This window comes from Thunnus maccoyii, chromosome 2 (assembly GCF_910596095.1).
Source record: "Thunnus maccoyii chromosome 2, fThuMac1.1, whole genome shotgun sequence".
Taxonomy (NCBI): Eukaryota; Metazoa; Chordata; class Actinopteri; order Scombriformes; family Scombridae; genus Thunnus; species Thunnus maccoyii.
Window position 1 is genome coordinate 35,358,372 of NC_056534.1, and position 25,131 is coordinate 35,383,502.

General features: G+C 39.4%; 1 protein-coding gene across 1 annotated transcript; it reads right to left on the bottom strand.

The window, feature by feature from the left end:
- Positions 1 to 336: 336 nt before the first annotated feature.
- On the bottom strand, positions 337 to 7,899 carry cygb2 (cytoglobin 2). Its single transcript, XM_042400053.1, has 3 exons — positions 7,708 to 7,899; positions 4,743 to 4,974; positions 337 to 581 (listed from the first exon to the last, which is right to left on the bottom strand). The coding sequence occupies exons 2-3, from the start codon at positions 4,920 to 4,922 to the stop codon at positions 417 to 419; spliced, it is 345 nt and encodes a 114-aa protein (XP_042255987.1). The 5' UTR covers positions 4,923 to 4,974; positions 7,708 to 7,899; the 3' UTR covers positions 337 to 416.
- Between the last annotated feature and the right edge of the window lie 17,232 nt (positions 7,900 to 25,131).

A 25,131-nucleotide genomic window follows, 5' to 3' on the forward strand; every position in this document is an offset into this window, starting at 1 on the left:
TTGGGAGCAGTTTGTTTGGAAAAGACGGGAGGCGACTAGATAGTTAGTATTGGCAGTAATAGTCACCATGGCTAAAACACAAACCAAAGCAACACTTAAATAAACTAAAATGTCATTAGGATACAAGTCAGATGTTGTCTGGCTACATTGTTTGGTGTCCAAGTGTTTTCTGGGAAGTGCAGTGTAGAAACACCACAGCAGCGAAGCACCAAAATAAAATAAAAAAGCAAAACTGCACGGATTACCACGTTAATCTAATCCATGTCTGTGAAACCGTCCTCTCAGAGCCTGTTGCAATGCCACTCAGCTCCACAAATACACATTATCACAAACACATCATTTGCCTTTTTTTTATTTTTTCATTTCATAAAGTCCACTGGAAACTCCTAAAAACCCCCCCTCTTCCTCCTCACTCTTCACACTGCCGAGCTGGAGACCTGGAGCCAGCCCACCTCTGTGTAGGCCCCGGTCACGTGCCAGTACACCGCCCCCATTAATTTAGACCAGACCACCTGCACCTCTGCAGTGAAGAATTCTGGGAAATCTTCAGACAACACCTCCAGCATCACGCCGCTCAGGATCTGAGAAAGAAGGAGAAAGAAACTGGATTAATATGAAGAAAAAAAAGAGTGAATTTGCATGAGAAAGACGGGGAGATAGAAAGAGAGTGAAAGGGGAGAATACTGTGTATGGCTATCAAGCTAATGGCAGCTGGAAAGAAGAGAGAGTGTAATGCAGAGAAAATAATATTCAGTAGGTAAAGTGGAAACAGAGCTGTAGGGGGAAAAGGAAACCAATTCACTGTGATAGAAAAGTGGGCGAGACAGGTGAGAATTGAAAATGATGAGAGTAAAACATGAAAGCAGTGGGTGGACAGGCATTACAAAGGGAAGGAAAATGACAATGTGGAGAGAGAGAGAGAGAGGACAACACAGGTGGGGAGTGAAAAAGTACATATCTATATAGAAAGGGAAAAATAAAGAGGGAAACGTGGTGTTGAAGCTACGTCGTCTGCACAAACATTATTCAACTGCAGCAAACAACAACAACATGCAGAAACTCTTCAATTCTCACCTCTGTCTGGCAATAAAACCTGGCCATGTCATATGATAAGAAGGACTGCAAGTATTTTTATTATTACTTCATAATTTTTCAGAGCCCATTTCATGTTTTCAAACTTTTTTAGTTGGACCGAACAGCCCCGAACCCGAAGATATTCCATTTCTTTACACTATATTTATATAAAAAAAAGAGAGAGAAAAGCAATAAATCATCATCTTGAGAGGCTTTGAACCAGCAAATTTTGGGCATTTAGCTTGATGAATAATTTAAATTAAATTAGAATTTTCTGTGATTGACTGATGGAAATCATCCAGCTCATTTCAGGTCTTTGAAACTCAGATTCACTCTCAGATTCATATTCTAAAATATCTCACAAGCAGAGGTTGATTTTCAAATGTAGGGGTCCTAATATGTGGAACTATTATTCTTACTATTCTTACTATTATTCTCCTACTTAAATTCCTTCATAGCATATTTTTAAAAAGGTTTTAATCTCTGATTTACATCCATTGTTTTTCTTTCTATTGTTATACATGTACAGAGTCCAAAAGTCTGAGACCACCAGTCAAGACACCACTGTATATACATACTGTATATTATGTAGTAATCAATAAGCACATCTGGGCTTTTTTTCCTCTCCCTAGATATTAACCTTACACAGGAGTAATAATGACATAAACTGTGCTGTATCACACAAACCATCACGATCACCATAATCACAGGACAGGAAGTGAAATACTAAAATATACCCTTTAACCCACATGGGTTTTAGAGTTCAGGGTTACACTGTGGGACTATCCATTTAATGATTTATTCACAAAGCAATCAATTAAATCTTAAAATGCGTTCTGAAGGCAATCGGAAGCCAGTGGAGGGATGCTTAAAAGGCGGTAATGTGTTCTCCTCACAGCTGCATTTATGAACCAACTGCAGACGACATTCAAAAGACTTGAGGAGGGGAAGCATATGCTTCCCTCTTCAGTCGGATGAAGAGGGAAGCATATTTGATTTTCAAGCTGAGAATTATGCAACCATATGGTCTAAATTAAACATTGGATCTTAAACATTTTTGATGATACTGATTCTGTCTTTTTCTGCCTCAACAGGTGACTGTTAACTACAGTAAAGCCCTGAAATGATTTTTCTCAACTTTAATAACTTTGATTACTGCTTTTAATGTTTTTGTTTTTTTAATTGGGGGCGGTATGGAACTTTTGTCTTATAATTAATTAATAATAATTATCTCAATATCTTAACAACTATGTTATGAAATTTGTTATAGACATTCATGAATTATAACAACTTTTGTGATCCCGTCTTGTCATCTAGTTATCAGGTCTAAATGTCACTCCAATACTTTGATTTATTAACTCAGCAGCAAAAATAATGATATTTCCCATCAGCCTCCTCTGTGCTTTGTGTTAAGTGCTAATTAGCTAATGTTAGCATGCTAACACACTGAATACTACATCCCGGTGGTTTGATCTGACCTTTTTGTATGTTCTTTACAGAGTTGTAATTCATATTTCTTAAAGAACAAATCTTGTTTTTCTAATCTCTTGTGATTTTACTTTGCTGCAGTGATGCAGAGGCGTACTCCAGGGTGAGTCAGTACGTTGTGTGATGACCCCTGGTGTCATCTTTGTTTGGCCTTGTGATTTACCTGTCTGCTTTGTCTCTGCAGGTGCTCGTTAGGGCAACTGGCAACACCTGAGACGGGGTTGCCAGGTTATTAAAATCCAGGCTGCAGCTGTGGCAGACTCCCTCTCCCCTCCTCTGACTGATCGCTGCTCTCTGCTTCTCTCTGCAGGCACCTGTTCTGGTTTGGTTTAGTTATGCTGCCTTAGTTATTTACTTTGCTTTCTTGCCACTCTCTGTTTATGCATCACGTACTGATCTCCACACTCCATAGGCCTACTGTATATATTTAGTTGCACCTTTAATTTGGTCTAATTTGTTTATAAACTTATCTTTTGTTAACTCTTTAACACGGTTTGTCTCTTTGTCATGGCCATATGAGGCAGATCATGACAATTGTGACATCACTGTCGGGTGTGGTTACAGGTGCAACACCTATCAGAGATGAAGGGTGGTCATTGAAGGACCTGAAACAGTGCTTTATTCTTTAAAGTAGTTTAGATGAATTTCTAAATTGTGCTTGAAGTATACACAATTAGGATTATCTCTGAATTTGTGAATGTTCATATTTCCTCTTATTGTTTAAGTGTATGTTAACCTCAGTGAATGAATCATGCTACATAGATAAACTTGATTGATTACATTATACTTCTATGTAACATTTGGTCAATAAAACCTAAAGAAGCTCAGGGTGAAATGCGTTGTTAGCACCATAAAACTCTTTAATGTCATGCCTGGTGTAAAGTATCATTTCTAGAATTGCTACAAAGTGAGACGTGCAGCTTCACAACAATTTGATGTATTTTTGCACATATCACAACACCGGGGACAACTCAAATACCAATACTGACTAATGACTTATTCAATGACAATTCAAAGCTGCTGAAGCCCCAGAAGTAAGAAAATCTCATTCAAAATTTGACTTTTTTAACAACGCAAATAATTAAAAATGCTGTCTTAGAACATGACCGTACTCAACAGTATGTCATGTGGTTTATTCTGCATTTCTGTTTTTTAACAAACAACATTTCCCATAAGCCCTAGACCACTGTGGGTCAAACAAGTTGAGGGTCCACGGTTAGTTCAGACATATCTGAAGTAACAGCAGGACAAAGAGGACCAACGTATTATGGGGCTTTTTTCCCCATCTTTATTCAAGAGCGTGGTCTTTCAATTTAGGGGCATGATTTATTGATTTCACGTTCAGATTTTTTCCCTCAGAGCCCTGCCCTTGAACTTAAATAGCTCCTGCTTCTGCTCAAACTTTATGCCTGCACTCACATATATTGTTGCTCAGGCTGCTTCTGTGCACTCATGAAACGTCTGCTCTCAGATTTCTGCTCTCCTCTCAAATCTTTTGTGCAACAACAACCTTGTCAAAATCCCCCAACCAACAGAATGCCAGGTGTAGAGTTGACCAGTGAAATGATCCCTACCTCCTCGTGGGCGCGTTCACTTTACTTCTTAAGGCTAATTTATGGTAGGTTGCTCAACACCTTTTATACGTGTCACTCAACATTTTCAATTTATGCTTCAGCGAAAGGTTTCAGTTGTCTCCATGGTAACCAGACGCTATCTTTAGTTACATGTTTAGTTACATAATATCATCCTAATGATGATATCAATAAGGAAGTTCAGTGATAACTACAATCTCCATGGCGACGTTATTTTGTCACATTGTGCGACAAAATATGACGGTGTCCACGACATAACAAAGTTCTCCAGGTGTGCGTCATATGCAAACACGTCATTTCTGTTGGGGGACGCTTATCAAAAGTGTCGACCTACCATAAATCAGCCTTTAGAGCGTCCTTTACGGACTAATCGGGTTTTTTTTTTTTATCTGTATTTCATTGTTTAGGAGAAAAGTACCAACAGCAAAAGTAGCTAATGCTAGCTAACACATCGGAAACAATCCTATGCAGCCACAGCTGGAATCTAATTCTACAACTAAAGATGTCAAATTTTATATTTCGTCATAAAGTCACTCCTGAACATCACAGATGAATAATGTACAAAAGTCTAAAAGTATCAGAAGTCACCTTGAAGTACATGGGTTCCACTTTGTGTTTGATAGCATGGGCCTTTCCCACCAGGGCCAGTACTGACGACACTTTGTCTGGGTCATGGAGGTTCTCCACCACAGTATTGATGGCGTTCATCACCCTGCGGGCATGGTGTCGAAGTTGGCTGCTTCGCTCCATCTCCTCGGGATCCTCCATGTCCTCGAACTGGCTGAAGTACTGTTTGGCCGATGGGAAGTTTATAAAGAACCTGAGGAGGAACATTTCAGACACGTCTTAAAAAACAAATACTGACTTCGGATGAAGCATCAACAGCAGGTCAAAGTTTTCAATTATCGAGTGAAATTTGTCAACATGTCCTGGATAAATTGGCACTAAATTTGGTACAGATAATTTCCTAGATGATGAATGAACCGTAAAGACTGTCTACAATACTGTAAATAGTATTGTCGTTAAATTTGATAACTCAAGGGTGAATGTAATAACTTTGGTGATCCCCTTCATGTACAAAAGATACATTAAAGTACCCTGACATTCCTACTAATAATGATAGTTATTATGCTAAGCTAAGCTAATCGGCAGCTTGCTCCAGGTACGTATTTACCAATCAGACATGAGACTGATGTCACTCTTCTCATCTAATTATCGCCAAGAAAGCAAATAACTTAATTTCCCAGAATGTCAAACTATTCCTTTAAAAGCAACATACTGTAAGTGTCCACTTTTGACAATGTTTCTGTGTTCAGTGTTGGATAAGAAACGCAAGCTAGCATCCACTTCTTGACAGTCACCAAACTCATGTTTGCTATATATGAATAGGGCCACGTCATGTTATAGCTCTCCCAACAATTCGTTGTTGAGAAGGAACAGCAAAGAACAAAAGACGAGAGGACAAATGTTTTTTGAATAAAACACGGCTTGTCCTCCCTAAACTAGGGGACTTATTCATCAACACTGTGTACACAAAAATCGATGCATACTCTACGCGCCACGCATACTTTTACATCAAAAGTGGGGATTTAAAAGTACTACTCTCCTGTTTCTATTCCTATTTGAAAATGTGTGGGCTCATATAGTTGCAAGTCACAGATAACAACAAATTCAAGTTGTGGATCAATCAAACCAACTGTCATGGTTTAATAGTGCCCATGATGATGGTGCCTAATGGCTGCTCTAATGCCACATAGGCTGGACACACAGCCATCTCTTCACCAGCGGCTGCATCTATTGTCTGATTTTCCAGAAAATGACAGACAAGAACTAAAACCTACTTATTGTTTAGACAAATCACAGGTGTGAAACATTAACTGCATGCAGCAACTGCATAGCCAGGTTCACTTTAAGTCCCGCTCCTCTTATTGTTCCTTCAGTTGGATGTTTGCAGAACGATGTATGTTCAGAGTTTGACACTAGAAGGCTGTTTTCACTTTCATCTGCTAAAGGAGGAAAGTTTCTCTGACCTCACCTTAAATCTCAGTTTAACACATTCACCTACGCTCAGGATTTGTGACATCACAACAGGTTTGGAGGCATTTCAGGAAACAATATGCAAGTATGTCATTGTACAAATACTGAGAATGAACTTGACAGTAAAGTAGGAAACATCATGTCTCTAATAGGTACATTTTTAAAACAAGAAATATTTGCATATTCATTCTGGGTTTTACAATGAAAGAGGAGTAGATGTCACTTTAATAATTTTTAACAAGGTAATTTAACTTTTTTGTGACCATATCAGATGGAAATTATTATTCAGAGCAAAGAATTGTCATAAGTTTCAAAACATGCCTGCAGAGGATCTTACATATACATACACACATTTTAGGATACATTGCTCACCTGCAGCAGTCTAATTTTCAAGGTTAATGTTAAAGGGGAAATATCATACACGTTTCCAGGTCTACATTTTCAATGTTGGGCTTTACTGAAATATCTTTGCATGATTTACACCAATTATGATTTACTGGAGGCTACATCAACAAACCATGAAACAATCTACTGTAGTAGGATTTCAGAACCTTTTCTTGTTCTCTACTTGAAATGTCAACTTCTCAAATACATTCGTACATGTTTGAGACGGAATCCGATCCAAGAAATCTGAGAGCTGACAACACGAACAACATGGAAACCCTGAGCGACCAGAGTTACAGAGCAGGCAGCCATTTATAAGGTAAGGTAGCTCAAGTTTTGGAACTTTGACCATGTTTGTTAGATATCCAACATCATAACAGTGTATACATAACAGAAAAGTATAATATGCCCCTTTTAATGTCATGTCAGCGTGTCATCTGTTCAAGTCTCTGTTGAGCTTTTTTTTCTGACAGAGGATTAAGCGGCTGTCTGAACTGCTGCTGTGACATGTTGTAAATTAAGGCCACCAAAGAAGCTACAAAAGAAAAAAAGACTCTTTGGTTCCTCCTTCATTTTAGTATTGCGATAAAATTTCCTCACAGACGGACAATTAAATGATAAAGACATTAACTTGGATTAAATGGGAAATGTCTGGCAACATACTGTGCAATTATCCACTGCAATATTAGTATTAGTTTGTTATTTGCTTTGCTGTTTTGGAAAATGCTCCTGTAGTGTATAATTTAGCTCTTCTGGAGGAAAGACTGTAAGAAGAAAGACAAGATTTAAATGTCTAAATACAAACACAGACAGGAGGTGGAAAGATGCATTAACTCTCCAAGTTCATTCTATAAGAAAGATGTTTTTGTTTCCACTATTTATTCTTGAACTGTTGTTGGAAATAAACACAACAAGATGACAGCTATGACATCTATTAGACTTAACTGGCATAAATCCCAGTAGGAGTGTGCAATGAAGCCAGTGGACATCTATTGTAATGGGAACCATGCATGCATCACAACATTTGACCAAAGCATGCGGGGACTCATGCTTGAAAATTAAGAATCGAACCAAGAAACAAACGGCCCGAGGCTACAAACTCAGTCTGTGTCCTTTTTCATAAGACACTCACCAAAACTTGACCTTCAGTCAGTCTGCAAACAATATCCTTAAGGATTTTAAATTTACAAAATGCCATCAACTCTGATCAAAACCCTTGTGATTCGTTTCCTCAGAAAGTAGTTTCTTGACTAAAATGTGATTCATATATGCAGCAATGATGAGACCCTGATAGTTAAGATTGATCAGACTGTTTGAGTGTAATTGGATGCAGGTGTGCTGAAGAGTGGTGTTTAATTTCTTAGCAGGTGCTGTTCATGAGAGTGGATCAACCTGAAAGAGACATGCTTGAAGCGTAATATTAAGCATATTAAGAAGCTGTATAATTCTGCCTCAATGTCCTAAATACTTTACTGAAATTTACTGAAAGATACAGGATGGTTGGTTCTTGCATGAATGTTAAAAGCTAATCTATGATCACTGTTGAGAACAGGAAACGTAGTATCTTTGATCTGTTAGTGTTGGAAGTGAAATGTAATTTAGTCCTTGTAATATTTCCATCATGGCTGTTATGTAAAAGTTGTTAAATTTCCAACATATTTATGTAACGATGTGCATGTCTGAAAGGGGGTTAAATTACATGATTGCTCTTTGTTGTTAACGATATATTTGCCACCTTTTCTTTTGAACACTATCAAAGAATAAGACACAAGAATAAGAGTCTACAGCCATCTGCTGCGCTCATGTCATAGGGGATAGATGGTTGAGATGGGAAAGATTCCCATGTTTACAACTAGTTTGAGACGGTTGTATGATGACAGAGTTGGTCGAGTGAGGGTTAAAATTGGAAATATACCACCATATTTGTGGATTTAATCCCCCTGAATGACCTTTTGCTGACATGAACTGTCCCTGTTTGCTTGATTTTCAGGCACTTCTTACTTGTGCAGATATATCGGTGCTTAGAGAAAAATCAGTTTTCCCAGTTCAATCACAAATTGGATGTTGACATGAAGTCTCAATCTCATAATATGGTCATCAACTAAAGTGTTGAACAAACTGAAATTTTGACCTGAAGATCAAAGTTTCATCAATTCATCCTCTCATCATCATGAATGTCTGCACCAAAATTTCATGGCAATCCATCCAACAGTTGTCGGGACATTTCAGTCTGATACTGCCATCCATGGAGCCACTGGTGTGGCTTAAAATGAGAACTAGTATAGTTTGGTTATGCCTGTGTTGATATCACCTCACAAACCTTTCAGCTGTTGTCTAACAAAGGAGAAACCTGGTCCTTGCCAAGCTTTACTTCAGAGCTCTTCAAAACTTGCTCAGTGCATTTAAGACTTGTGATGTGGAACAAATATCTCTGATGCGTCTGGGTTGCGTATCAGGATTTATTTTAGGTGCAGATGTAGTAAATTCCATTTTTGAAGCACTCTGGTAGACGTAACCGTAGAGATAAATAAAGGATTCTAGCTTTGTTTTGTTTCGGAGGTTTCACAGTGCTCACCGTAGCCGAGCTCACAGCAGCTCAGTAAGAGAGAGCAAAGTGTGTAAGCAATAAGAAAGTTTCCACAGGCTTAGCTGAAGGCGTATGTGAGATATTCGACAGATGAAGTATCGTCAGTTTTCACTGAAAACAACACAAAGTATAGTTGTAAACACATATTTACAGACATTTAAAGATTCACAGACACACCAACAAACACTGACTGAAAAGAGATGCATTTACATGTGCACGCACAAGCAAACACACACAAACACACATTTATGCTCTGACCCAATTTAAATCTAGCAAGTACAGTTATTTCCCAGTTGGAGTTTGGCCCTCGGCAGCCCTGCTACGCTACATCCACATCCTCCAGATCCTACAGTATGTCATGCTAGGGCCAACAAAGGCTTGTCTTGCCTGTAGCACTCCGAGCTTGGCTCTACCAGCTGTCACGATACAAACACACTCTTTTCCTGGGTGACAGCAATAATACGGACCGTCTAGTAGCTCCGGTTCAGCTTAGACAAACATGAAAGTTAACTGCGGCGCTTTAAGAAAACAGGGTGCTCCTCTGATGTTTTCTTTGAAGTAAAAAAAAAAAAAGAGTTCCACTTTTTGTGTGTGTCCTCTTGTGTTAGAATGATAAGTGTTTAATCCTCTGTAGCGAGGCCACGGTTTCACAATACATTAAAAGAACATATGCAACAGGCACATCACCGGGCAGAGGAAACCTTTTCTTTGTGATCTGGTGTTTCTGTGTCCAAAAGCAATTTAAAGTTGCATCCATTGACACTCAGAATTTAAGATTTGAATGGTTACTAATATTGTAGGAAGTACTGTCTTAAAAAAAGACGAATACATTGACTCATTCCAAGTTTGATCTCTGGTCACCCGTCCTTATGTCAGACCTCCTCAGAATATATGGTACACAATAAGGGTGAATTTGCCCTTTTCACACCCCCGGTTCACACTCTGGAAAGTGTAGTAAGACAGAGGGTCTCCAATTGTAAGATACAGTCCATTTGTGGCATCACATCTTCCCTAAATACAATTCAAAGCCTCAGTACCTAGAAAGGAAGATAGTGAAGCAGAGAGAGAGGGGCGAGCATAAAGGCAAAACTAATCAGCAACCGAAACACATTAATTTGTGTTTTATTGTGGTTACTGATTAACTCTCAGCAACACTCAGATGAATGAAACGTCCACAGTGACAGAATCTACGAATGTGTCGCAAATATCAAGCATGTTTGAATTGTGGAGATTCTCTCCGGTGTCAGTCGTAGCCGATCAGTACAGCCGGGTGTCGATCACCTCACAGTGGGTGACAACAAGGCCCTGCCAGGGTTGTATACTGGCAGGTGCCTCTGGGACCAGAACAGCCCGGCAAGATCAGCTAGTGTTAGAACATCTTTACCCATCAGAGGAATGGTGGGATACTGTAGTTTCACGTGTTTACAGGTAAACATGTTTTTTTATATAGTTTTTGGACAACAATGGAGCTCTATGGTAGGAATAGGATATATAGGGCTTTGACTACACAGACAAAACTTGTTAGTAAAGTCAACTTTATTGGGGTTTTTTTTGTTTGTTTGTTTGTTTGTTTTGACAATAACATAAATATAGTATATCACCAGACTCCATTATGTCCTGATACATTAAATTACTATTTTCGTATATGAGGAAACCTCATCATTTATTATCACTTAACTAGTAGTGAAAATAAAATCTCAATTTTCATTGTTGGTGAACATTAAGAGTGAAAAAAGCTTCAGCTGTCTGACTGACTTCACTGTCGATGTGAAAACAAAATCCAGTTTATGCTTAAAGTCTCTCAGTTCAAGTACATCGTTTATGGTGAATTTTCTGTTTTACCAGTTCCCTTTGGTGTTATTTGGGGCACCCCAGTAGCCTACAGGTTAAGACAGATAACAGTAACATCCGCTGTTTGATTCTGGACTCTGACTTTTATCGAATGTCATACCCCTGCTGCTCTCTGCTCCCTCTGGCTTTGGCTTCAATTAGTCAGTGCCCTGACGACAGAGGGTTTATCTCTTTCAGACAAAATTATAGCAGACTAATTAAAGGAAATTTCATCAGATGTTAATATTTTTCCAGGAATGCATGATGAGAAAACCACCAGGGCCACAGTGACTATTTGATCCTCAACACTGTATGTGACACATCTGTAATACTACATGTATAGAGAACCAATCACAATGTTTGTTTACAATAACTTCTGGGTAGAAAACCCATGCGTCACATACATACATACAATTTAATGGTGCGGAGCAACAATAAATGTCAGTTAAAGCAAGTGAAGAAGTAAACAAAGAAGCTGTAAATAAGTATAAGTAGTAAGTAGTAAAAGTAATTAAAAGCAAGCACAAGTACATATAAATGACAACGGCAGTCACCAGCAGTGATCGGAGGCGAGATGTCGCTGTTGGGTAGATTTGGTTTATCGAAGACACGAACAAAGCAACACAGTAAATAAAATAAGCAGCAGAAACGTCAGATAGGTCAGATCACTGTGTTTAACTATATATCTTTAAACTTTACAGTTACGGCTCAATTCAAAGCAGTGATTCGGTCTATACTGAGGAGGAACATTTTGTCCTCGTATGTGAGGAGTATCAGAGTTTAGTACTTCGGAGACCTCTGAACACATTCTTACACCTGTCTCTGCATTGAAATGAAGTCATCAAAGCCAAAGCAGCAACATTAGTGATGCTTGTTAATCATACATTGATTAGACTCAAAGGGTTTTTATAATTCTTTGGAGTACCGTGAACAACCTTGAGCCTCACTGTACTGACGTCAAGTACATCTTTTTCACCAAGGCCAAATCCCCGACTCCAAACCTCTGGCTCAGTTCTTGACAGACAAAAAAATAACCCGTATGGTCCAGACTTCAGTAGACCTACCAAAAATAAATGTAGACTGTTCTTTAACTTACAAATCACAATGGAATAAAATGACTAATTCAACATGATTGTTATTTTAACATTTAAAATAACAATTTAACTTTGATGATTTGAATCATCAGTTAAAAGTTGATTGCGTTTTGTCAGTTGAATCACTGAATTACACAGTAATCAGTAATGCCAGATAACAGCATGACAAGCTGTAAACTTTTACAAACAGTCTTGTCTCAAAAGTACCTAAATATATAACTTTGATGGAAACAAAGAGACGTGATGGAAATGGAGGACACCTTGACACAGAGCAGAGCAACTCTGTTTCCTGCTCTGACACTGCCGCTCTCAGCTTCACTGCTGAATGCGGTGAAGTTGGCTAAACTACTTTTGAACCAGGCGCTGGTACGACCTCCTCGACTGTCCAGTCTCAGCTGACAGCTGGGCAACAGTGATGCTCCGTGGTGGGCTAAGATTTTATGACTGAACTACTACCAGGACTCACACTTTTTATTGCTCTATGTGGAAATCTGATGTTTTCACATCACAGATGAACAAGGGCATTAAAATATAAGTCTCATGTAGGCTGTTATAGAAGTTAAGTGTAGTGCAGGTGAGCTGGACTGCAGTGTAACTGCAATGGCAGAAGCTGTCAGTAATATATTTCTCATTGCATGTGAGGTGTACAACATCAGTAATAATGTTGAATATTTATATGCACAAAAAATATCTAGAAAGAGAAAGCATCAACCACAAGTACATGAAAAATTAAAATATTGAAGTTGACATGAAATTCAGTACAGATAGTCATGATCCCCAGTGGACGAACTGCAATCACTTCGATGACCTCGGACTTTTAATCTAGTGACACCATGAGGTTAAAACTTCAATCCATCCAGTACTTTGGTTTATAACCAAATACCTGCAAAACTAATGCCAATCCCATCACCCTCTGTTTAGAATGAATGTTAGCACGCTAACATGCTAAGCTAAGATGGTCAACATGTTGACGTTAGCACTTAGCTCAAAGTACAGCTTCACAGAGCTGCTAGCTGGCCTGTAGAGACTCTTTTCCCTACATGTTATGTCTATATGTGTTTTATATTGTATTTATTTAAGTTAGTATTGATGTATCTGTTAATTTCTTACATTTATAAAAATGTTTAAGTGTATCATTGGTGATTCTTTCCCTATAGTGCTCATATCTCAAATTAATAAAGTGAGATTTATTAAAATTCTGTTTCACTGTGACACTTTAAAATCTTCTGCTTCGTGATAATGTGCTTGAATCCTCCAATCCCAGCATCATCACTACAACAACACTGATTGAGTTTAAGTATGCAGAGTTTGATTGTATTCACAAAGCTACCATATGCACTGTTCTGCTGACGCCCGGGGTCATCTCACTCTTTGGTGCAATTGCATTTGTTCGCATTGGTGAGATGAACTGAGGCTACTGTCACCTTCTATTCTCTCCATGCATCCAGGCAGATGGATCGACATGAAAATGCAAATCCCTGTTCACATGGGGGATGTTGTGCACTGATCTCAAAAAAAAATAAGATCTCAACCATGCAAAGATGCAACTTTGATCCGGTGTCAGCCTCAGGTTATGTTAGGTAACTGAGAAAATGCTAGCAAACTGTTGATACTCCATGTGCATCACACAGAGAGAGAACAATGAAAATATAGCTATTGTACAGTGCTCAAAAATGATAAGTAGATCAATAGAAATGTATTTGAGAGCACTTTGGTTGATATTTTAGTCATTTATAAGGCAAAAATCCCAAACATTCACTGGTTCCGGCTTGTGAATGTGAAGATTTTAATCTTTTCTCTGTATTATTTGATTGCAGCCCAGGCTTTAACTACCTTTGAGAACAGTTATTAACATCCATATTAATATTTCTGGGAATTTGGGGAGTTTAATAACATGATGAGGAGTTAACAAAGTAGCTTACGAAAAGTAGTCTGATATTTTTAAGGCCAAATATATGTCAAAACAAGAATTCAAATAAAGGAATTTAGTATCTCCACCACAACTACATATCTCTCGGCTTTGAAACAACATTTTGGGGATAAAAAGTACTGAAAATACTGTTATTTACAGATCTTCTTCAGGTACGTGCCTGATGAAAACGCTGCACAGCAACAGTGAATAAAAACATGATGGGAGGAGAAAACAGTCTGCAGATTTAACTTTTTGCCATGATGTCTACTGTTTATTCCAGCACTCGCGGAAGAGTTTTTTAGATGTGTGTACTGCTTTTCTTTGACAGAGTTTTGTTGGTGGCTTTAGATTCATGATGTTAGTATTCATGATGTCAGTCCAGCGATGGCTCTGGTTGCAGCCATAGTTGTGTATATTCTGTCACTGTCTGTCTTGTACACTGTTAACACGTGTTTTCTGTTGCTATATACAAAGTCAGCAAAACAAATTCCAGGATATATAATCTGCTTGGAAGCTTTGAAATAATTGATTTTGACGGTCATAACGATCAACTGAGATTTGAATAGAAGAATAGTACCATTTTGTCATCAAAGGAGGAGAAAATGTGGCAAATTAGGGAAAGAATGAAAGAGTAGAGCATACATAGCGAGGCATGGAGGGAGGCATTTAAGTGCCAAAGCTTGTTGCTGTCAACCGCAGATAAGAGCACAACACACACACACTCAAGTGCACACACACATGCACACACACGTGCACAAAATACGCTCTCTGCCCCTTTCACTCTCTCCCTCAGGGATTCTTGTCACCCCAAACCAAAAATCAGTTTGTCTCACTCACATCAGTCTCCTTGGCTACAACTCGCTGTCCATTTTAACAAGCCCTTAAGGGCTTTCTTAGTGTAACACTGAGACAGTTTAGCTGGGGACATTCAAAAAAAATCTAGTCTTTCTTCTTTGACATATAAAAAGAACATGAAAAGAAGCAGAAAAAACACAGTCAAGCTGTGTTACATCCAGTTAGTCTGAAACATTTTGCAGTGATGCTTCACAGAGAATTTCTGCCTGTTGGAGATTAGAGCCTTACAGAAACTGTTTGATTTTATGTTTATGAATACATTTTGACAACTTATGAAGACAATAGCAATGGCTGAGCAAGAGCTGTGAATCATATGAAAACAAGGTGCTTAGAGTATATCCAAGGATGGAAATTTACGAGGCACAAATTCAACATGTTCACCACCTCAGAGAGATTGGGTATCTTGCCAGAGTGAAAGAATAAGAAGTGAACTGCGGATTACTTGGACTTCCAGTTTCACATGTGAGGTGGCTCCTGAGCCTTTTCAATACTTATTGTCAGTTATTTTCATTATTGCCATATTTCACCTACTACTCTGTTTTTACCTTTATTTTTTTTTAATCAAAGGGCTTACGAGTTACAAAAGAAGTTGACAGCTACTACTGCCGACCACACTGCTGTGGATAAGAGCGCCGCCATCTGACTCCAGCCCCAAACTGCCTGCAGATCTGGAAAGAGTTCGCTCTACCCTTATCACGGATCTAAGCACAACACTCTCCACCCTGATATAAGAAGCTCAGAACACAGCTCTCAGTCCAATCTCGTCCTCCCTTGAGAATATCAGATCAATACGTTCAGGACATGGACATGGCACGCTCCCTCCGACTACAGTGACAGAACCATCGAATTGGAGCAGTGCACCAAAAACCTTAAAGCAGACAACATGAGCCTTCTTGCAAAAGCAGAGGACTTAGAGAATCGTTCTAGTAGATTGAATCTGAGGGTGAATACCTGTTGCATTCATATCTGCTTTCATTCCTGGGCAGCAACCTCTTCCCCAGACCACCTGTCCAAGACCAAGCTCACTGAATCGGACCGACAGCAACAGTGAATGAGCACAACCAGGTTTTCACTATCACAAGGATAAGGAACGTGTGGCCAGAAGAAAGGGGGATCAACTTTACTTCAGAGGGCACGAGGTTTTCATCTTCCTGTGCCGGCACTGCCCAAAGGAGTGCAGTATTCAACGCGGTGAAAGATAAGCTGCACAAGAAAAAGGTGAAATTTGGAATCCAGATACCTACTGCTCGCCTCTGGATCATGCATGAAGGGACACGGGTATTCTTTGACTCGCCTGGAAAAGCTCAAACCTTCTATGAACACTACCTCGCATAAGGACACCATATCTGCACAGCAGGGTGGTTTGATAAGGTATTTGGATACATATAACCTAAAAACTGTCTGCTTAACGAATCATGGTGGTGTGGGTTGAACCTTGCGCAGTGCAAGTGGAGGAGAGAAAGCACTCGCACACATGCTGTATATGACTGATGGGATTAAACTAATATTAAGGAAGATTCTGCACTTTTTAGTTAGTTTTATTTGATGAGCCCAGAATAAGTTGTTGATGTTACTGTACCTAAACATTTCCACTATCCGGGAAACTCTTTCTCAAAGTACATATTCTCCCTTACATTCTCAGGGGTAGTTTTTTGCAGTCAGCCTATATTGTACCATTAAAAATAAAACTATTGCTACTGTATTCAAAATACAAAGTTCTTTCTTCATGCCCCATAAAATTCAACATGTTGGAACTACTAATATGGCCTGTGTCTTTTACATTAGCAGCTAAACTTAGTGTGCAGCCGGTTTCCATTTGTGATTCGTGATCCATTCTTAACATTATATGGGGCTGCAGGGTTACTAGGATTGGCAGAGCAGTGCTCCAGGGGAACCGGTCTCTAGGTGGGCTAACCAAACCTAATTTTTTGTATTACTAATGGCCGGCTAATATACAGAAACTGGCATTTTGAATGCATACACCCCAGACTAACTAGTGTCTGTTGGAAGCCAAATCCTGCCAATCAACATCACCTCCAGCTTTAATATGCTTGACTCAACCTCTGTCCCCATCTTAGCGTACAGCCAATAGTACTTTCTATTCTTAAAATTTGGTCTCAAAACCCCATCTGCACTGTCCCCACTATTAGACAATCATATGTTCTCTCCCTCTATGATAGATTGGTGTTTTCCTTACATGAGATAGAAAGGGAATTAAGTCTATTAGAGAACTCTATGGGTCTGATGTTTTTTCTAGCTTTCAGAGCCTGAAAGACAAACACGTCCTATCTGGATACGACCTTTTTCGGTATTTCACTTTGTTCAAGCCAAGTTCCCATTTTTTACACATGCAACCCCAAGATTCTGCCCAACAAAAGGGTATAATTTCACAAACGTATGATCATCTTATGACACTGGATTCACGTACTCCTAACAAAATGATCTTGAGAAACTGAATTGGGGTCAAAACTTACAGATGAGTTCTGGGATGTAGCTGTTAAGAGGATATATTCGTCAACATCCTGTGCACGCCTTGGGATTATACAATTTAAGTTCCTGCACCGTACCCACCTTAGCAAGGCAAGACTTGGCGAGATCTACCCAAATGTTGACAATAGATATGATCACTACAATGCCGCCCCTGCAGACTTAGCTCATATGTTCTGCTTTTGTCCCAAACTTAAAAACTTCTGGGCTTCTGTTTTTGGAACCTTGTCAAAAATTCAAGAAATTAACTTGCAGCCCGTCACCCGTATCACACTGTTTGGGGCTCCAGAGGACTGCTCTACTCTGACTGTCAGACAGGCTGATGTTGTGGCATATGCGTCTATTAGCTTGTCATAGAATTTTGCTAGAATGGAAGTCCCCTGATCCCCCATCATCCTCTATCTGGCTTGAAGACCTGGTATTTTTTCTTAAACTTGAGAAGATGAAATTCACTCTCAGGGGCTCTGTAGACTGTTTCTATAAGAAATGCAACGCTGGATAGATTTTAGATTTAAGATTTAGATAGACATTTTAACAGCCTTCGAACACTCCCCCCTGAATAGCAGAGGAATATTGTGTAACTATACAATATCTGTATTTGCTCTCATGCACTGTTACTTAATGTTATTTATTTACAAGACCTTTTCTATTTTCTACTGTGCTTTATTTTCTTACATGGAATCAATGTCATCGTGTGTTGAACTTGTATCTTAATGAACCTTCAAGGTAAAGGGTGGGAGATGGGGAGGGATGTTAAAGAAAAAAATGGAAGAAAACTTATTGCTACAATTGACTGGCAATGAAATTAAAAAAAAAAAAAAAAAAAAAAAAAAAACATTTGACAAAAAAAGTGAACTATGGAGAATTTCTCAGCCTCTTAATGAGAGAGGAATGTGATGTTCCTTCCTCCCCTACACTTGTCACAGCTCAGTTATTGGTGAGAGGTTGAGGCGATGGGTGTGTGTGTGTGTGTGTGTGTGTGTGTGTGTGTGTGTGTGTGTGTGTGTGTGTGTGTGTGTGTGTGTGTGTGTGTGTGTGCATGTGCGTGTGTGTGTGTGTGTGTGGTCTATGCAGAGTGCAGCCTCCATTATCACCGAGCTTCCTACATGACGTGTCAGCATATGTTGATGCTAAGAAACTCTGAATTACTCTACACAGATCATGTAATTCACACTGTCTTTGTGTGTGTGTGTGTGTGTGGGTGTGTGTGTGTGTGTGTGTGAGTGTGTACATCTACATATTTATGAGGACCAATTTTAGTTTTAGACCTTGGGAGTGAGAGCAGACAAACAGACTGGAATAAAATGGTTATGTTTAAGTATTACCCTTGAGATAAAGTGTGTGTGCAGTTGATAATGCTAATGCTGAGGTTAGATGAGAGTTCGTTGTTGTAGATGTTCAAAATGACCACTGTCGTAAGTAAGCTCTATGGTTAAGCATGTGTATCTTGTAGGGATACAATGTTCAAAGATGGCACCATTCAAATTGTTACAATGAAAGTTGCTCAATGGGCAAATACACTGAAAACATTTATCAGGTTTCCTTGTTTTTGGGAACATGTCCTAGTTTGGACAAGCTGGCCAGACAAGAAGTGATACTCAGAAAACATCTGTAATCATTTCACAGCTTTTCCTTTTGTAATGATTGTGCATGAGGCCTGTGGACATCATGTGACCCTCAGTTCTGACTGTGGCCACTATGCCAAAAATCGCTTCACAACCAACCCAGTACTGCTCAACAGGGGCTTTGTAGAAAGTTGCATAATTGTATGAAGGAACAACACTGTCACAAACATACAAATACAACCCTAAAACTGTCCGTCTGTAACCAGAGGAGCTGCTGAAGAGGTCTGTCCTTACAGAAGCTGCTGAATAAAATACTAAGAAACTTTTAATGCAGAGTGCCAGGTTATTAATTTCAGCAGATTCCCTTTACACATAAAGAAAAGTTAGAATTGTGTGATAAAATGTCACCTGTTACATCCTCCACACAAGGATTTAGGGAAATTGGGTAAAACATGACAAGCAGGTAAAACAGCAGTATTTGTTTGTTTTTTTAAAAAGAAAAAGGTAGCATCTGTAATTATACATTATAATTTTTTTTATGTTACATGGTTAAATTTCTTCCCCTGGACATCAAGAAAACCTTGTTCTGAAATGTATTGATACGGTTCAATCATGTAGGATGATGATCATGAACCATGAGGAAAGTTTCAAACCATTTTATTCAATCAATTCAATTCAATTTCATTTTTTTAGTTAGTTTAGTTAGTTAGTTTCTATCAGTACTATAAGATGATGATGGTAATGAAATTATACCCTTTTATCAAACCACACTAATTCCTACTACTACTATCTATACTTCTGATGATATTGTATGAAACATTTTTTAGCCACTGGTCACATTTCACCACATTTTGGAAATGTTATATCTGTATTTATAGCAACAAGATATAGAGGTTGTCGAGAAAATCCTTACAATTAACACGTCAGTAAGTAAGTAAGTTAATTCTCCATTTACATCAGCACAGATGAAAAAACTCATTATAACCAATCGAGTGAGTCTTTAATGTTGCAGCAGAGAACAAAGTCGAGCAAAAAACCAGCTGAAATGTTTCTCAGCTTACAAATAAACAACAGTATTAATAAGATTCATTTTTTATGGAATCTTGTATTTTAAGATAAAGCACATTTCAGGATATTTTGTAGTGACTTTAAAGATGAGCTTGGTCACAGTGACACCTGTTTTTTAAATGCTTTCCTGCATCCTTCATTATGTGTTTGATGTAAAAACAAAGACAGATTGTAAAACAAAAGAATGCCAGAGACAGAAGACAAATGAAGACAGAGATCCTATAACTTAGCCACTAAATAAGTGGAATTGATCACTGAGAATTAATAGAAAGCACCAAGATTCACTGCGAGTATAAAGCCTCCACATCCAAACATTATAGCTACAGATACAGAGACAAACAGGAGGGAAACTGACCTGACGCTGTTACATCAAACGCACACACAGCTTTAAACTTAAGCATCTTAAACTGTAAAGATATTTACTAATCTTGTGCTTGTGATAAGTTTACTCTCTCTGAGCCAAATCTGGGGGTCTATAAGAGGCTTTCACCTCTTGACAGAACTCACCTTATGAGCACGGACACCCCCACGTCCTCGCAGCTCTTGTAGACGTGCCCCCACGTGTCCTGGATGATCTCCCTCTCGGCATCGGACAGCGGCTCGGCGCGCTCCGGACGATCCTCGCACTCCACCTCCGCTCTCCGCACTCCGAGCAGCTGCGGAGTCGGAGGTGGCGACGGTGGCGGCGGAGACTCCCTGCGAGACATCCTCCTGCGGCGCAGCAGCCCGGAGGCTCCCAGCAGCGCCCGGGGGAGGTAGGGAGCGAGGGAGGGGGGGAGGGAGATGGAGAGCTGAGACCCCACGGCGGGAGCTGGGAGAGGAGAGTCGGGATGAAAAGAGGAATAGAGAGGAGGAAGAAGAGGTGGAGGAAGGGTGAAGAGGAGAAAAAAGACCAGGCAGGCGGCGATCACAGCCACATAAAAATAAAGAAAAAGGGAAGATGAAGCCCCCCCACTGCCACCCACCAAGCTCTCTCACTCCAAACTCTCTCTCCTTCTCCTCTGCCTTGTTTGTCCTCCCTCCACCTAAAAACTTCTTTCTCTCACTGTTCTTCTCGGTCTCTCTCCTCTTCTTCTTCACTCTTTCCACTTGTCTTCTCCACAGACCTCTGTCTCTCTCTCTCTCTCTCCCCCAGTGAGGGAGATCCCTGTCAGTGATGCTGATGTTGCTCCCCCGTCACTTCTCCTCTCCCTCTCCCTGATCCTCTCGCTCTGGTTGAGGAGATGAGGCGTTTGGAGGATGTGGTGTGTGTGTTGTGAGGACCTGATGGAATGAGAGCGGGGTGGAGAGAAAACAGAGAGAGAGAGAGAGAGAGAGAGAGAGAGAGAGGGAGGGAGAGAGAGGGGTGGAGAAATCTAAAGAGGGGGGGAGAGAGAGAGAGAGAGCGTCAAGGGTCTCTGACAACTCCCTCTATGCACATGTCTGAGCACACATATTGATACATCCAGCCTGGGAGAATGGATTTTTCTAATTCTCTGTTTTGGAGACATCAAAATAGACGGATAAAAAGTATAAAAGACATAATTATTTTATTATAATTATTAGTATTGGTATCTTATTTATAGTATGTAGGCCCATAATTACCACTGAGGTCACTAGGTAGGCATTATTTATATTATTGATATTCTTAGATATATTTTTATAATTCAGTGGTACAGCATTATTTATATTCATATTTTCATAATATTCACTGCTAAAAACTCTGTTCCACTGCACTATCTATTTATTCTGCTACACTGTGCACTACATTTACATACAGGTGTGCACGCTGCACTTTCAACGCCAGTAATCACAGCAGGCCACAGACCGCCTTCATAGTTCTGTTTTCTGTTTGTAATTGTACGTTTTCCTGTGTGTACCGTCGTGACTATATTGTATTTTTGTGTATTTTTGTCTTAGCACTGTGGGCTGTGAAAAACGACATTTCGTTCCTGTACACTTCGTATGTGGAAATGACAAATTAAAAAACTTGAACTTGAACTAGTAGTAGTAATTGTAGTAGCTGTATTAGAACAGAGATACTTTTCCTCTGCATGTGTTCAAAATATAAAAACTTTACAGCTAAATGTGTGTAATCATAAAATTCATCTTTATGCAGACGATACTCTTCTCTGTGTTGCTTTTTGTTCAATTAGCTTCTGAGAAATTACTTTAAAGTTGCTTGAATCAATATTTTTAACGATGAATCACATGACCACTTATTTGTGAAAGAGTATACCAATATTCCACTAGAGAGCGTTTTAGCATCTTTTAGCTCATTTTAGCTCCTTCACTGTTCTGATTCACTCTCACTGTTCTCATTAACTTTTTCCAGACTCAACTGTTTTCAGCAAAATGCTCTAAAAACCCACTGTAAACTACCTGAACCAGCGTCAAACAGCAGACAAATAACTTTGGTGACTAGCTGGAGTGGTGCATTTAGCACAGCTAAAAAGCCAATACCTGGCTCTGGAGTTGATGGAGACCAAAACAGAGCTTAAAAGAGAGTGAATAGTGAACATTTGTTGGTTGTTAGAGACATGACTCCAAATAAATGCTGATGCTACTGGCCAGGCTTACAGGAGGTTTATTAAGACATGTTCACACAGAAAAAGAAGCACATTTTTTGCCTCACCCATACAAATTTGAATCAGTTCTTTCTGTTATTTCTCTCTAGTGTCTCTCCTTTTTCCCCTCGTCTCTGTAGGTTTATAGAGTTGATGCGTAAAAAAGCGTAAATCTGTCTTCTGCAGGACAAAAAACCAAAACAACGAGCTATAAATGCTGTAAAGCTCCATAGAGCTGAGGGGAACAGCAGAATCAGGTGATCATTTCACTGGGGGTTCATCACTACAAGTCATGTGATCCATTGTTAGAAAAATATTGATTATAGCCACTTTAACTTTTCAAGAGAGTCACAGAACCTAAATATCTTGGCATCTGGCTTGATAAGAACTTTTAACATTTAAACAGATGAAAGCTGGTTTGTTGTACAGAAACAGGAGCTTCCATCTGACTTGTAAGAAGAAGATTGTTGAGGCAGCTTTCCTCTCAGTTCTGGATTACGGGGATGTCAAATATGGACACGCTGTTGGCTCCTCTCTGAGGCCTATCGATTTCATATACCAGTTGGCCCTCAGATTCATCACTGGTGATTATTACAACACTCACCACTGCTTTCTATACGATCAAGTCGATTGGCCTCCCCTGTCTGAGAGATATGCAGTAATAACCACAGGTACAGATCCAGCTAAGCCCTTGTTGGAAAATCGCCTTGTCATATCTCTTATTTGCTCCTCTGGTGCTCTGGCCCATGTTCAACCCGCTCCGATGACCGGCTGCTGCTTCAGGAGCTCCGAACCAGAACTGATCTTGGAAAAACTGCCTGTGCTGTCAGCGCAGCAGTCTCATGCAATAATCTAAAATGTCTCTGAAAAATCTTAACACTTACACCAACTTCACAACCACTGAGCATTGAGTTTCATTAATGCACCTGTCTGTTCTTGTTGCTTTGTTTCTGTTGCTCTGTATAAACAGGATAAATATGAAAAGGTTCCTGTAGTCTGTATTTGTACAATCAGATGTTGAGATAAAACATACAGTATAATTATTTTCTTACATAATCAATGTGTTATTTGTCTTTATCCACTATTTTCCTTTATATGCTTTGGCGAAATAAATACATTTACAGTAGATGCCAGTAAAGCAGTGTGTGTGTAGATTAAAGGTGCCTGGTGTGTCTCAGGAGAGAGGAAGTATCCATACAGTTAAGACAGAACAACAACGAGGAGGTTCTGCTTGTCCACAAACTCCATCTGGACATTACAGCAGACAGGAGAGGAAATAAAACAGAATGTCATTACTGTCAAACGCACCGGCTGGTACATTATCACAATATTTCTTTCTTAATTCAATCCTTCAAATCCTCGATTCCAATCATCACTGTCATACAATACCATAGTAATAGTCTAAGTCTTCAAAAGCAAATTGTGGCTTAAAAAGAAGATATTTTAGAAATGTCATGTTGGTCGTGTGTCCAGTTAAGCCTCCTCTAATGGCACTTATGAGTCTTCAACCAGACATCAATGTAAAGGCTCTAAAATGTTGAGATTATTTTGGATTTGTCATATTTTGTTTGTTTAGTTAACTGTTCAATTATATTTTCTTTAGATTTTATCTCCCTACATGATGGTCTAAATGTTTCAACTCCTTCTCCACAGCAACATAAGAGTCTACAAACACTGGAATCAGCCTATAAAATAATAACAATGTGTAATTTAAACTCTCAACAGCCTGCTAAAAGTCCAAATATCCAAAGAAAATGCTGTGCACATGATCTCAGTGTCCTCAATGGTAGCTACATGACCCTGGCAGAGTCTACCGAGTCCTAAAATGAAAGAAAACATCTGCAGTCGAGCTCAGACTTTTTCACCTGTTTCCAACCGAAGCTTTATTGTTTTGAGACTTTATCATTTCTACAGGAGCAGGACAGAAGAACAAATAAAATCAATAGAAATGACACTCGAGTCTAGAGAATATTTCAAGTAGGATGATTTATTTTGGAGATAGGTGAACTTCAGAAGAAAATAAGATTTTCAGAACTCATGTGACAGACAAAATGGAGATCTTTGCAGAGAGCAAGTGCCAAGAGAGCCCATCAGTCTATACTTGTGCAGAAAACCGAAGGTGGTGCCCAAGGAGGTCAAACATTTATCTCTAACCAATCTGGCATGGTGGTATTGAAAAATCCGCATTTGACATTCCTTATCTATGCTTGCCAGGAAAAAAAAAAAGATATCTCCATCTTTTTGTTTGATAAACTGCTGTCTAGACAAAAGCAGGAGAGGGATGGTGGAGGACGATGCTGATGACAGGTCTATTATGCCACAGAGGCGACTGGAGAAGCCAACAATTGAGAGATGGAGCTGTCACAGCATTTTGCAAAATGGCAGATTTCTGCACCACACCAAAGGGTGTCACTCTGTCACTCGTCAAGAGGAGACGAAATAACTCGCTCAGACATCTTGCATCTGTCACTCAAGCTATGCCAGTGCTCAGCATGTGACATGAAATTTAGAAAGAAATATACTCAGTCTACTACTATTCTGTGACTGACGAATCTGTGTGGCAACGCATGACGGATTCATGTGTGAACATTGTGAGTAACAAATGCATTAAA

Coding starts and splice junctions, on each gene's coding strand:
- cygb2 (XM_042400053.1), bottom strand. CDS start 4,922: ATGGAGGATCCCGAGGAGATGGAGCGAAGCAGCCAACTTCGACACCAT. Junction 582..4,742: donor TGGAACCCATGTACTTCAAG/GTGACTTCTGAT, acceptor CTTCTTTCTCAG/ATCCTGAGCGGCGTGATGCT.